At 44.1% G+C, this 13,896-nt stretch overlaps 2 protein-coding genes and 1 long non-coding RNA gene across 9 annotated transcripts; all 3 read right to left on the reverse strand.

Moving 5' to 3' along the window:
* Nucleotides 1–1,686: 1,686 nt before the first annotated feature.
* On the reverse strand, nt 1,687–3,497 carry LOC120671249. The gene is made up of 3 exons (XR_005673564.1): nt 2,719–3,497; nt 2,268–2,435; nt 1,687–2,188 (listed from the first exon to the last, which is right to left on the reverse strand). It is a non-coding gene; the product is annotated as an uncharacterized LOC120671249 (long non-coding RNA).
* Nucleotides 3,498–6,601: 3,104 nt separating this feature from the next.
* LOC120671248 (F-box protein At5g49610-like) lies at nt 6,602–8,303 on the reverse strand. The gene is made up of 2 exons (XM_039951536.1): nt 8,174–8,303; nt 6,602–8,068 (listed from the first exon to the last, which is right to left on the reverse strand). Exon 2 carries the CDS (start codon nt 8,026–8,028, stop codon nt 6,919–6,921), a length of 1,110 nt encoding a protein of 369 aa, XP_039807470.1. The 5' UTR covers nt 8,029–8,068; nt 8,174–8,303; the 3' UTR covers nt 6,602–6,918.
* A 1,881-nt stretch (nt 8,304–10,184) lies between these two features.
* On the reverse strand, nt 10,185–13,491 carry LOC120671251 (leucine-rich repeat extensin-like protein 5). 7 transcript variants are annotated; one of them, XR_005673565.1, is made up of 8 exons: nt 13,274–13,490; nt 13,038–13,142; nt 11,727–11,853; nt 11,569–11,640; nt 11,453–11,501; nt 10,999–11,371; nt 10,807–10,898; nt 10,185–10,712 (listed from the first exon to the last, which is right to left on the reverse strand). XR_005673565.1 is itself a non-coding variant. In XM_039951538.1 (7 exons), the coding sequence occupies exons 1-7, from the start codon at nt 13,305–13,307 to the stop codon at nt 10,861–10,863; spliced, it is 795 nt and encodes a 264-aa protein (XP_039807472.1). In that variant the 5' UTR covers nt 13,308–13,491; the 3' UTR covers nt 10,185–10,860. The 7 variants fall into 7 exon arrangements, 4 of the variants coding, with proteins under 4 accessions (XP_039807472.1, XP_039807471.1, XP_039807473.1 ...); XR_005673566.1 differs by having other exon boundaries at nt 11,727–12,965; XR_005673567.1 differs by having other exon boundaries at nt 10,185–10,898; nt 12,760–13,142; nt 13,274–13,462.
* Nucleotides 13,492–13,896: the final 405 nt, after the last annotated feature.

Consider the following 13,896-nt stretch of genomic DNA (forward strand, 5'->3'; position numbering starts at 1 on the left):
GTTGTTGATGCGCCCTTCCAGGCTGCAGCGACGACGTTCATGATCAAGCCACCCTACCGGTGTCGTCGCCTTTTCAGGTGGTGGCGCTACTCGCCGCCGGTCTTCGTCAAGAAGGCGCTCGATCCGCCTCCGCACCTTGAGCCGTTCTCGCACGGACATTGTCGCTGATGTTCCTGAAGGAAGACGTCGTCGCCACCCCTGATCTGAGCGTGACACTTCCTGCAACCTGCGCTGTCGCCACCCCTGTCCTGAGCGTGACCTAAGTCGCAAACCGCGCCGTCTACCATCGTCAGCCGCCGCACCGTCCTCCTACTGTCTTCGGCAAGAAGCTGCTGAGTTTGTGTACTCGAGTACCTCGACGACGCTTCGACCTGCGCCCCCTCCACGGCTTCGACCACGTCCACCTCGACTTCGGCTACTACGGCACTAAAGGGCTATCATCTGCATGAGTCTCCAGTCACAGCTTTCGCACTGGCGTTCCGACTGTAGGGGGGATACGTCTCCATCGTTCTCCAGTCTGACCGTTCATGTTGCTACCGCTACGACTGTGGGGGGTGTTAGAGTATATTAGGCAACTCCGGATATGGTTAGTTTAGGATTGATTGTAATCTCGGGATAACCTTCCTTATCTCTAGGAGAGGCTATTTGCCCTCCAAGCCATGTACTCCTATATATTCGCCCTAGAGACCCAATGCAATACATCCCATGCATTATACGTATCCTACTTTCCTACAATTTCTCTCATCTCTAACCAACCAGTGAGATGCATGCAGTGCAAAGAACCGTCCGCCATGGGCCTGACGAAGCTTCACACCAGGAGCAGCAACCATCAAAGGTTAAAGGCGAGTGTCAGAAAGCTAAAAGGTGATCAGGAACAAACGGCCTAGCATGAACCGCGGATAATGCTGATCGCATCCAGCACGATGGCCTTTCTTCCTTTTTTTTTTTGAAAGAAACTTTCTTCCTTTGCTTAGCAGCATCTGAGGCCTTGCAAAAGGCAGGGGCGAGCATCAAAGTGCAATAGACAAGAGAGCAGGGGAAAAGGCAGCGCCTTTTGCTTCCAACCGCGTTCGGTGTCGTGTGTCGTGCTGCTGAAACCCTGCATGCAAAGCTGGCGGCATGGTTAAGGTCAACTGACACTATCAAATTCCCAGTTGATGTCCTCTGTTCCTCTCGCCAAGTGGACGGCAACTCAACTTGGCAAGAGATGCCCCGACTTGGTGAATAGATTTAGAGTGCTACAGGTAAGTCTGGTTCAGACATGTTGCTGAATTCCTAGGACCTGGTTCCTGATCTAATGATCTACATTCCATGGCATGTGTGTTGGTTAGAAAATAATTGAAGGTCATGGATTTGGGGTTCGGTAAAACAGTTAAACTGGACCAGCTGGTGAAATGTTTCAAGAATTATCTTTAAAAGGGGTGCAAGTTCTGATACAAGGCATGTACACTGGTACCCCTGTTCTTTCTGTTTTGAACAGAGGCAATACTGCTCTAATCTGGGCATGTCCTGCTGGTTCAAGTAATACGGAAGTAAGAGTGCAAGACCAACTAAAACTGGTTCAAGTATGACTTGAGAAGCTACTATTTGTTACCTAAAATAAAAGGAGCCATACAGTAGCACACCTCCCTAGTACTATTTTTCAGCTATTTCCCACCGGAAAAATAAAAGAAAGGAAGGACAAAGTACAGAACAGGGGCAGGTTGAGACAATCAGGTTAGACAGATTTTGTCATATATAACAACTCAGATCCACCCAAGAGCCTACCCAGATTTGCTAGCCCCTATAAGGCGCCACCTACGACTTTGACACCAGGACACAAGGAATGGTGTGTAAACACACATGCAATTGCATGGACTCATCAGTCATCATTAACCAATATAGGCGTCAATAATTTAACACACGGACCCAATGATGTTACATGCTGAAATGATTTTTTTCCCCACCTGCTCCGAGGTTAGGTCAGTCTACCAACTTCGTTCTTCAGCAATCACCACCAGGGGAAAACTTATAGACAGAACAAGGCTGAAAAGAATCAGTGCCAAGTCTGCGTTGGCATTTTAACCACCACAGCTTTGTTATGTGCAGCCCTGGAGCGCAGAGTCTTTCTTCTTGTGCTCCGGTCTGTCTGAGCACGCGTGCAATGGCTGCACTCACCCAGAGACCAGAAAAAGCAGCCCTGGAAAACCTGCAGAGAAAGGTGCGAGGCATCCTTTGAGAAAGGTTGACTTGTAATGATTGACAGACCAGTCAGTATGAACAATTACATTTGTGAGATCTCAACTGTTGAGAGTCTTCCTTCTATCTCTGTATGCAACTGGAGGAGCCTGAGATGCTGGGACCAGGGACTAGTGGACTACTACTTTGTGTCTCCCATTTCTAAAAGGCATGGATGCAGCCAAACTATAAGATGCCGCAAGTCACTTGAGTAGGCACTGCATATTTCAAAAACAGGTGAAAATAGGTGCAGAATGCAGTCACTTGATGCAGAAAAATATAAACTAATATAGAGTGACAGACCATATTTCCAACTGTATAAAATTAACATTTAATCGACTTGGTACACCTCCATAGGGGGTTCAGAATTTGAGAGGAGTACATTACTGAAAGTACTTTACATTGCAGAGCTCTCCGTGCATCAAAAGTTTCAGGGAACCGATATATAATGCAAACAGACATACTGGCGATACAACATATTCTTTCAAGGTAAAAACTTACCAACATATCTATACAGTGTACCATATGAACATGTAGCTGTCTGCTCCTGGCTTAGTAGTCACCTTAGAGGGGGAAAAGGCTGTCATTTGATAACAATGCATCTGGCATGAGAGCCCTCAGCTCCAAACCAACCTCAAAGGTAAACAATCCAGCGTATATCTTCCTGGCTCAACATCATCAAATTTCAGAGCTTTGGCGACAATAATTTTCTGAAAAAGGAAAATAGCCAAATCAACCAGCAAATAAAGTATGTTTCAGCATCTTGGAAAGTAGCATACACCTAAAATATATATCACCAACAAAAAGAGCATATCGTTCTTTCTTAGATCCACAAGATAAAGTTAGATACAAACTAAAGTACAAAATCATTATCGTTAAGCTTGTCAACAACATTATCAGTATAATCTTTCTAGTGTAACAGCTCAACGTGTATCTCGCACTAACAAAAGCCATGTTTCCTATTCCCAAAAAAACATAGACATTTGTCTTAAATACAAAATCACCAACCAATAAGCATTGGAGTAAGTACTGATTTGCTTTGTCCATGATTTTGAGTACCTTTTCATTGATACCAAGAGTCGTATTCTACAGCAGCCAGTGTGAAACCTTGGAACTCAAATAGTAGAAATAACTTCTTAAATCTTAATAAACACCATTCATCAACTGGTTAGTTACAAAGCATGGAATTGGTAGCACAGACCATCATGTCAGGATCATAACAGTTTAAGGTGTGTGAAGAAAGATGGATGATTTTGCCACATCATGTCAATCTTCCCCTCAAAAGTCGTGGATGTGCTATGTCATTTGGTAAAGAAAGCCGCAGATGAACAGCTATTGCAACCTTTGGCAAGAAGAGCCTTGCAGCATAGGATCTCTCTGTATGCTGATGATGTGGTTTTATTCTTGCGACCGTCAGCAAGCGACATTGAAATCACCTTGGATATCCTGCAGCTCTTTGGTAATGCATCCGGCCTCACAACAAATCTTCAGAAAAGTAGTGTTCTCCCCATACAGTGCAATGAAGAGGACAAGATTGTTCTGCAGGACTCCTTGCCATGCCAAGTGTCTGAATTTCCTTGCAAGTACCTAGGGGTACCCCTCTCCCCATACAAGTTAACCAAAGCACAGGCACAACCCATCATTGAAAAAATTGCAGATCGACTCCCAAGCTGGAAGGCTGATTTGCTTACTAAAGCTGGCAGGACAATTTTGGTGCAGTACGTTCTCACCTCAATGCTTGTTTACATCATCATGGCACTGGAGTTGCCCCCTTGTGCCTTGAAGGCAATTGACAAGATAAGGAAAGGATTTCTTTGGAAAGGCAGAAAAGATGCAAGGGGAGGGCATTGCTTGCTAGCCTGGCCAAAGGTCACAAGACCAATTTATTTGGGGGGTCTTGGCATTTCTGACCTTCAGAACATGGGATATGCCCTGCAACTTAGGTGCTTATGGCTGCAGAAAACGGACCCTGAAAAGGCATGGGCCATCATCCCCATCAAAGCTTCATCTAAAGTCCAATCCTTCTTTGAAATGGCAGTTGAAACAGTAGTGGGCAATGGCAAAAATACTCGCTTTTGGACAGACTGCTGGCTGCTCGGCCAGAGTTTAAAACAGGCCCTGCCTCATTTATTCAGTGCTATAGCAGTCAGAGCAAGGAAAAGGACGGTTTATGATGCACTCAATGATGGAAAATGGATCTCAGATATTAAAGGTGCTTTGAGTGTGCCGGTGCTGGTTGAATATCTTCATTTGTGGGACATTCTTTCCAATGTCGTCTTGCAGCCGGAAGTGGAAGATGCACACATTTGGAAGTTCACAACTTCTGGAAAATACTCGTCCAAATCAGCATATGAGGCATTGTTTATTGGAGCAACTCAGTTCAGTCCCTGGGAAATAATTTGGAAGAGTTGGGCCCCGGGGAAATGCAAATTTTTCATGTGGACAGTGGCCCACAAAAGGTGCTGGACTGCTGATAGGCTTGCACGGCATGGTCTTGATCACCCACCAAAATGTCCTCTATGTGACCAGGAGGGTGAAACAATTGACCACCTATTGGTTTCTTGTGTGTTCACCCGGCAATTTTGGTTCATCATTCTACAGAGTTTTGGTCTACAGACTGTTGCTCCACAGATGAATGATCAGTTTTTTGTAGAATGGTGGAATGGAGCAAGCAGTAGGCTTTCGGGTCAAGTAAAAAAGGGATTCAATTCCATTATTATCCTTGGAGCGTGGTCAGTTTGGAAACATCGCAACCACTGCATTTTTTATGGAGGAACACCTGCCTTACCCTGGGTTATTTCAGAGTTTAAAGAGGAGGCTCAGTGCTGGTCTGTAGCAGGGGCTCGAGGAGTGTCTCACCTCCTCGCCTTGGCTCCCTCCTAGTCTCTCTTGTTGTCAGTCTGGTCTGGTCCTAGGGTTCTTTGAGAGAATCAGTTTAAGAGTGTTTTCAGGGTGTGTTACAAACCCTCCAATGTTGTAACATCTTTTGTTCTAGGGGCTCTTTACCCCCGTTTTTTCCTTCTTAATATATTGATGCGCAGCTCTCCTGCGCGTTCGAGAAAAAAAAAATCTTCCCCTCAAAAGTTACATCTAGGTTCAACCAACCTTAGACTTGATCAAAGCTGTGACAACAATAACAAAGAAAAGTTTGATCTCAATAACTTTAACGATTGCATTACTTTCCTATAATTTCTCCTGGTCAATGTAGCAAGAGATCCATTCTTTCATTAAGAACAGTAAAAAAGCAAAGATGTTAGAAAGTTTGAAAAGGTAGTGGCAAATAAGGAACCACTACTTGAAAGGAGAGTGAATAAGTACTGCCAAACTGCTGGGAAAATACCAAATGACCTGCCAGTAGTGGAATCACAAGAACAATTAATTAATCTGCTATAAGTGAGAAAAAAATACTTGAATCTGCATACTTATTTTATCAAATATAAATTGACAAATCCGGAAAGCTCCCTCGTTCACCCCTGTAGGACTCTCAAAATTGCTTGATGCCACAAATCTTAATCAATATTGAAATCTAAAGACTAAAAGCCTAAAACCCATGTCTGACCTGTTGATTGGAGCAAGTCTTTGGCTAGGTAGACATCTTTTTGTTATCACCTATGGTATGTTGATTTGTATGATTGGCAGTTCACCTAATAGCTTAAAATGTCAGGGAAATGTTGACAAACTAACCAAGTAACCATAGCTTAGCAAATAAAAAATTAGAAAGACAAACAACTGACTCCGAAGCGTTCTTTTAGAGGCAACATGTTCAAAGTAATTCAACAAGCAATGCTTGATACTGAACTTTTCTGCAGTATAGGCAATTGACTATACAATGTGAGAAAATAAGAGGATTTTACAGTGTCGAAAAGGTCAATAAGACCGATGCCTGGATTTGAACTTTTCGAACAGAAAGAGAAGTCTTCTATACTGCATTGTTTTTTTAAAAAAATGACCACATGTCAGGTATCAATTAATCAAATGAAGAAACCGCTAGCTAGTCCATCCCAACACGATTAGCAAATATAAATTGTGCAAATGAATCAAACTTATAAATAAACTGAACAGAAACACTTGCACAAACCAATTACGAAAGATGATCTGCGCTGAGATTGCATTAGCGCTACCAAATAGCAGTTTTGTACCATCGTCTGAAAATTAACAAAAAATTGGATTCCAACGGACTTTGGCGAAATCAATCTCCTAGGGATTCGATATCCTTCCAAATCTTGACAATTTGTCTCAAGTGCCCTGTGAAATGCGAATCGCGCACTAGCTTTGGGTCCTTAGCTTCAGGAGTAGAGGAGTGTCAGGAGTGGAGAGCGGGTGCTGGGGCCTGAGCGGGGATGGGTTCGAAATATGTATCACCTTGGATTCAGGACAAGAAATGTGAACATTGGTGGCAATTCCAGTTATCCTTAATAACATAGCTGTTTAACTGAAAGAATACACAGTTACCCTTCCTAAAGGCAGTTCATGAGATCTCAACAATTAAACAACATTGGTCCAAATCAAAAATAGCACAAGAGAGACATACTCATATGAGTAAAACAAAGGAAAACAGAACTTGACTTTTCTGACAGTCTACTCAACATACAGATTGCTAGAACAATTAGCAGCTAGAAGGAATGCCACATACTCCTTACTGCACCAATATGAATTCATCATTGCAGTAATAAACACATAGCTGCAGTAAATCTAACAGTTTCACGGCTCATCTGCTAATGCCTCCGAGAACAAGGGAACATAAGGAAGACAGGGCTCCCAGTAATCATGTCCGAGATTCCGGATAACATGAATTTCCTTGCGGTCCATTTCATATGCCATCAGTGTGTCGTCCCTCCCATAAACAAAGTAGATCAAATTGTTGCATTCGGGGTGAACTGTAATCACTTTGTAACCCAACACAAATCGAGGATTCTTCTGCGGAAACAGCAGTGGAGTCCTGACGGAATGCTTCAGTGTCCATTCATTAGTACCATGGTCTTCAAGGATCCAGATTGACAGTTTGAAGGCATCAGCATCATGAACATTAAGAAAACACAGGCGACCCTGGGCTTGATCGATGCAGCCAAATGGACCAACAGATGGCACAGGAATTGTCCTCCATGCTGTTCCCTCCATGTCCACCACCACTATCCCGTGACAGAGCGTCATCATATGCATAAAGCCATTAAGAAACACACTTCTCACACTATGAGAGAAAATATGTAGACAGACGTCGTCGTCCCATTCACTTTCCTTGAAGTTCCATGATGCAGTTTTGGATGAATAGATCTGCACCCCTGTGACGGAGTCACCCTCGTCCAGCACATACTCAACCACATGGAAGTGCGAGGAGACTGCCGGATCAAACCCCAAGCGGGCTGTTTTAGCGTCGCCACTAGCCAAAGTGCGACCCGGCAACATCACCCACTTCGGGGTCGCGGGATTGCACACAACATAATGGAACGGTGCATCGACCTTACGAGGACCAGGCTGAAAGCAACGGAAAAGGAGGAGGCCATTGCAGGAATCCAAGAGGCGTACATCGGCACTGGGGAAGGGCAAGATGAATGGAACGTCTTTCCCGGTAACATCGGTGAAGTGGTACGCCCACTTTGGGAAGCGCTCACCGCTGACGCTAGCGTAGTAGAAGCCGGTGAGGGTCTGGGGTAGCTTCTTGCGGTGGGCGGGGTCGGAGATGAGCTTGCGCCAGGACCGCGAGACGCACTTGAAGCGGCATACGGAGCGGATGGGCAGGCGGCGGAGGATCTCGATAAGGAGGTCGTCTGTAAGAATGGCCGCTGGATTCCTCGTAGCAGGGGCCTCCTCCATCTTGTGGAGGGCTGGAGGCAGATCCCCGCGCCGCCAAGCCCTGCAGTTCGATCACAGCTTTGTACTAGTAATACGATGACTTGTGAGGAGAATGAGACAGTTTTTTTGTTCCAGAAATTGGTGAATGGGGAGCGATTAGCCTTGCCTCTGGATCCCTTGAAGCGCGGCCGGCGATAGAGGCGGCGGCGGCGGCGGCGGCGTGAGTCGCGACTGAGCACTCCGGCGGAGGGTTTGCTCGCTTGGTTGTGTGGTGTGGTCGTGGGAAATGAACGTGGGCCGCCGCTGGGCCTTGAGGTTAGATGGCCTTAAACGAGGCAACACAACATGCATATGCCTGACTGAATACCATCTAGCTTCATTCAGATATTTGGCTACGATCATTTCCTTAAAGAAAGAAAATAGTCAATTCAGCTAGCACAATTTTTATCTCTTGAAAAGTAAGATTTAAGTTCATTATAACCCACATAATAATGTAACGTTTCCCAGGAACCACAACCTCTAGATAAAAGTCCGCATTGCAAAAAGTTAGGGCTAAAGTACAGAGAAGCTTGGCAAAGTTAGCATCACATGATTTGTTCATGAAGCTGCTTATCAACATCATCAGATCTTGCACTAACAAAGATATGTTTATAATTATCACAAAAAACAAAGACAAGCATCTTTAACTTGAATTGACCAATGAACAATTCAATGAGTTAGCTACTGGTTTCCATTGTCATTTAAGATCACTTGAATTTGAGTACATTTTCATTAACAAACAACACTAAGCATTTTGTTTTTTTGGTAGTCTTATCTACAATGAGCAACCCGGAGGAGCAAGTTCAGATTATAAGAGTTGGATTATATGTATTATCTGATCTGCCCAAAAGTACAAGTTCTGAGAAATATTAATATCCCCCTGAGATTACTTACCAACGAGATTAGTATCATCACAATAAACTAACCGTTTCTCACCATCGTTCGAAAATCCACTGATATGAATTTCGGATAACTCTCCTGTTACAATATCAGCTTAGATTCAAAAGCAACAGAACATTATATGGAACTTAAATTCTGCATTTATGAATTGCTTTCAGAGTCCTGAAAAGAACGTGCCGAACTCCTGTGATATTTACATTTCATCAGCTACTCATCATATTCGGTTACATGATCATTGTCAGTCTAAACCAATCATGAGATTTAGCAAAGAAACTGAACACCGCTACACCAATATCCAGGAGAGCAAACACGAAAGCCTTCTGCTGGATGGAAATGAAAGATACAGAGTGGACTCGCAGCCTGTCAGGCAAATCCCTCTGGCCTCTGTGATGGGGAATTGTCATTACTGAACACCCAAAGGGTTGCCCTGGTCAACAGCAGTGCAACATGTGCCTAATAATCCATCGGATCATTCCACAGAAAACCTTCTTGAACTCTAAAGGCATCACCTAGTACCTGTTTATTAGTGCCTCTGGGATGATAAACCAGAAATGTTAGATATAAGGAAAAAAACAGCAGTGTGGGACCTGTGTGCGACGATTAGGAATCACAACCTGATGATTGATGTTAACCTAATAACAACTAGTACCATTGATAAGTTGATAACTCAAATTGGAAATTCACAAGCATTCTCCCCACACTACAATTGAACACAATGATAGGATACAACAAAGCTGAACTAAATAGAACACAATGATAAGATACCACAAAGCTCCATAAGCCCAATGCATCATCATCAACGAAAAAAAGATGAAGGAACAGATCAATGGAAATCTGGGACAGGCTATGGCTGTCCCGGCGAGAAGGCTATGGAGTATGGACTTTGCTGGATGGTATCACGGGAAGTATGGAGTAATCTTTACATGCTTGCAAAGCTTATATTATTTTTTATTCATTTTTTTTTCTGTGGGATTAACCCTTTTATCTAGCAATACTTTGAGAAACGATGGTTTCATAGTTACCAAAAAAATGCGCATGTATAGACCTATATAGTATTCACAACATCCAAACAGCTAAAACCAACAAAAGATGCAAACACTACAACTAAATTGCACAAAATGAGAACATAACTGAAATTGCATAAAACTTCATAGAAATCAAATCCACTGGCCAGATTAAGTAACTAAAAATCTAAAAGGTCTAAAAAATACGATAATCCATTTGCCAGATAACGCGTGTTAAGGAAAAAACATGGAAATAGTATTTCTCAAATCACCACGTGTTAAGAGCTTTCATCACTGAAGCAAATTTTATTGACCGTTACAGATACATTTCAAGTGTCAAGCCGACGAGGTGCTGCAATCTTGCCGACGAGGTGCTGCAATCTTCGCAGCTAACGCGTCTGCAGTTACTAGCAATACCCTACTATGCACAATTGTTTGTTCACACAGAACAGTCAGACATGACTCCAAGACCGAAGCAAGCTGGGTCTGATCTCAATTTTGGCAAACACACAGCGAGCAATATAGGATGGATGAATGATTTCATCGAGACATTCTACAAGCTGCCTATGGTACATAATGGAGAAGGTAAATATAACTGACGGAGTGATGGTCGCTGGGCTGTTCACATGATTCACAAAAAGGAAGCAATTTCCATCTGTTGCACTTAGCCAAGCTTCAGCTTCTGACAAGTGAATTCACGACATTCCTTTTTGATTTCCCATGTAACAATTACCATCCAGACCTTTAGCTGACTTGAGATCGCTGTAACAGTTCGGCGTATGTAGAATTCAGTTAGGAAGAATAACCAAATAACTAGAAACAAAGAACCCACACACAGGCAAAGATCATGTAACACCATTGTTGTATGCTGCTTTTGATGCCCCTGCCTGTGGTTACTGAAGCTGATATATCAATAAGGTCTTGGTGGATAGGTACCAGGGTAAGGCGCTGCATAAGACCAATTGAGGCAAAGAGGGATCATCTGGTTAGAGCACTACCTTAAATATCTTGAAGAAGGTGAATTCATCTCTGCTCAGTTGAATCTTACCAGGTGGATATGGGGACTGTGCTTCTGGCGGGGGTGGGTATGGTTGACCATATGGTTGTGGCGGATATGATTGCCCATATGGCTGCGGTGGATATGATGGAGGATATCCTGCCGAAGGGGGTGGGTACGCTTGCTGCGGAGGTGGTGGATATTCTGTAGTGGTATATGGTGATTGGCTAGGAGTTGGGTAAGCAGGGTATGCAGATGCCACAGGATATGCAGGAGCAGGTGGATATGAAGGTGGAACCCCAGTGTATGGAACTGCTGATGCTAGTGCTGGTGCTGCGGCTGCGGCTGGGACTGGGGCTGGCACTGAAGGTAGAGGAACAGAATGTGTACTTGCTGCACCGATACTTTTACCCATTTTGTTCTTCTGTCAGACATAATTAAGACAATCAGGCACAAGCCAGTGCTAAAAAGGCAAAAGGAATAATAAATCAATATCTTATCTCACCATTGCTGAGACATCAACATGCATAATGAGCTTCACTTCCCCAGCAGATCTGCAAACTTTCCGCTTTCAGAAAGTTCATAAGGCCAGTGCAGTCAATGTATATGAGACAGGAGTACCTCATGTGGCGTGTCTGAAGTGGCCATGAGGAATCATCATATCCATTTGCAAGCACCTTGTGCAGATATACTCTACAAGAAAGCACAGTCGAAGCCAATGGTTACTCACTAAACAGTAACTGCTATTTACCATACTGATTGATGATAAGAGCACAAACCTGCCACTGCCGATGAAGTCATCATGGGTTAATGTGTTGCTGTTCCAAACGACAACATTCAACTCGCGGAGCCCTTCAATGAGGGGTATATGGAACTTCTCATCGAAAGTTGGGTTTCTTCCCCCATCTGGCATCATTATCACATTTTAGGTTGAAAAAAGAGAAATAGACTAACAGATATCATACAATAAGCATGGTTCTGTAGAGGCCTGTTAGTACGAAAAGATTGGAAGATTTTGGAGGCAAATGATCGGCAAGATGAATGTTTTATACTTGTATCATTGTTGGTGATGTTTGATAACTTCATCGCTTGGAGATTAGTCTCATTTATTACAAGAGCATGCAGCTAAGAACTTCATTGGGTGTTGGAACCAAGGAGAGTATATATCAGTGTTCAGAAAACTTCCCTTCCATAGTACTAAATTCAATATCCTAGACTGCACTTAGAGGAAATAGTTCTGGGTCCATTCCAATCGAACCTCCTATTCCAGCATTAAGATTTTGTTGACCTAGAACTTTAGGTACTGTATTTGTGGCAAAGAAGTAAAAACAAAAAAAAAAAGATTGTGCGAATTGGTCATAATGCGTACAACCCAAGATGAATTGGCGATGGCCAGACAAAAAAATGGTGATCCGATCTGTTTCAACTTTCAACGCAAATTGTGGGCATGATTTGCATATAATCATCACTCTCTAGTATCCTCATTATTTTAGGTGTTGTTCAAATGCAATTAGTTTTTAGACCATGATTGTGGTATTTGTTCCCTATGATCCCTGAGCTGTGAATTACCCCATTAGTTAGTGTTGCTTTGCTTTGCCGCCTTTCCCTGTTCATTGTTTCACCTTCCTTTGGCCGTTTGTTTTAATTTGGCTGTAATTTTCTAGCTGGGTTTCTTATAAAATGCCCTTATCCCCTAATATTTTTTTTTCTTACTGAGTCATGTAATGTAAGGTGACCAAGGAGGCAGCGGGCAGCAGCCACATCGAGATTAACGGGAAGCGGCAGCAGCAGCTGACCCGTTCACCTGCTCACCTACTACGGCCTTGTTAATAACGACAGTCCACCACGTTCAGCCAATGCCTCTGAATCAGACGAATTGAATTGAACGAGTATGCCCAAAAGGCTGAGCTGAATGGACCGCCGAATTCCGGCGCCCGCAGTCTGAATCCGTGTAGCACGTCCCAGTTTGGATTCGAATCTCTCAGGCTCTGTTGCCCGCAACCACGAGCAGGTCCCTCCTTGACATTGAGAGGGAGAAATTAAAAAAAAAAAGAGGAATAGGCAACGAACAGAGAGAGGTGGGTACCGACCGGTGCAGGTGCGGGTGCGGAGCTTGGTGGTGGCGTACTCGAGCACGACGTAGGGGTCCTGGCGGGTGAAGAACTCCGTGTCCCGCAGCTTCCGGCACCCGGTGACTGCAGGCAAGCGCAAGGGGGGATTTGAGCCTAGGTTTCGGCGCCCTACCCGAGGCCGAGGGATCCGGCTGCTCCACTGTCGGAGGGGGAGGAAGGTTGAGGGGGGTGGTCGTGGAGGTGGAGCGGCTTACCTCTGACTTCCAGGATCAGCCCATGGATTGACATGCGGAGCGCGGCCGCCGGCCGGGCTGGGCGAGGCGGAGGAGGAGGAGGGAGGAACGAGCCGAACCAAAGCCAACAAGGAGGGGGCGGGAGGTCGGGAGGAGAGTCAGGAGACCGGCCGGTTGAGAGATAGACGCTGGGGGGCGATGCGATGCGGTGCGAGCACGATGATGACGACCTGGCTGCTCCGTGGCGTCTGGGTGTCTTTCTCTATGTCGAGAGATCGCCCCATCATGGGTGTACGTTCTGGGTGTGCATTTTCATGATGAAATTTCTCTAATACCTTCTTGGTATAAGCAGACTGGTGCACTAAAATCCCTTCTTGGGTATGTTCTAGCTGCAGGCCTAAACAAAATGTAGTTTTACCTAAATCCTTCATTTCAAATTCAGATTTTAGGTATGAACTAGCTTCTTCAATATCCTCTGTGGTTCCTATGACATTCAGGTCATCAACATAAACTGATATTATACAAAAACCTTTGTTAGATTTTTGTATGAACACACAAGGACAATCATCATTCTTCAGGAATCCCTTTTCTTCGAGAAAATCGCTAAGACGATTATACCACATTCTTCTAGATTGTTTTAAGCC

This window comes from Panicum virgatum, chromosome 4N (assembly GCF_016808335.1).
Source record: "Panicum virgatum strain AP13 chromosome 4N, P.virgatum_v5, whole genome shotgun sequence".
Classification (NCBI taxonomy): domain Eukaryota; kingdom Viridiplantae; phylum Streptophyta; class Magnoliopsida; order Poales; family Poaceae; genus Panicum; species Panicum virgatum.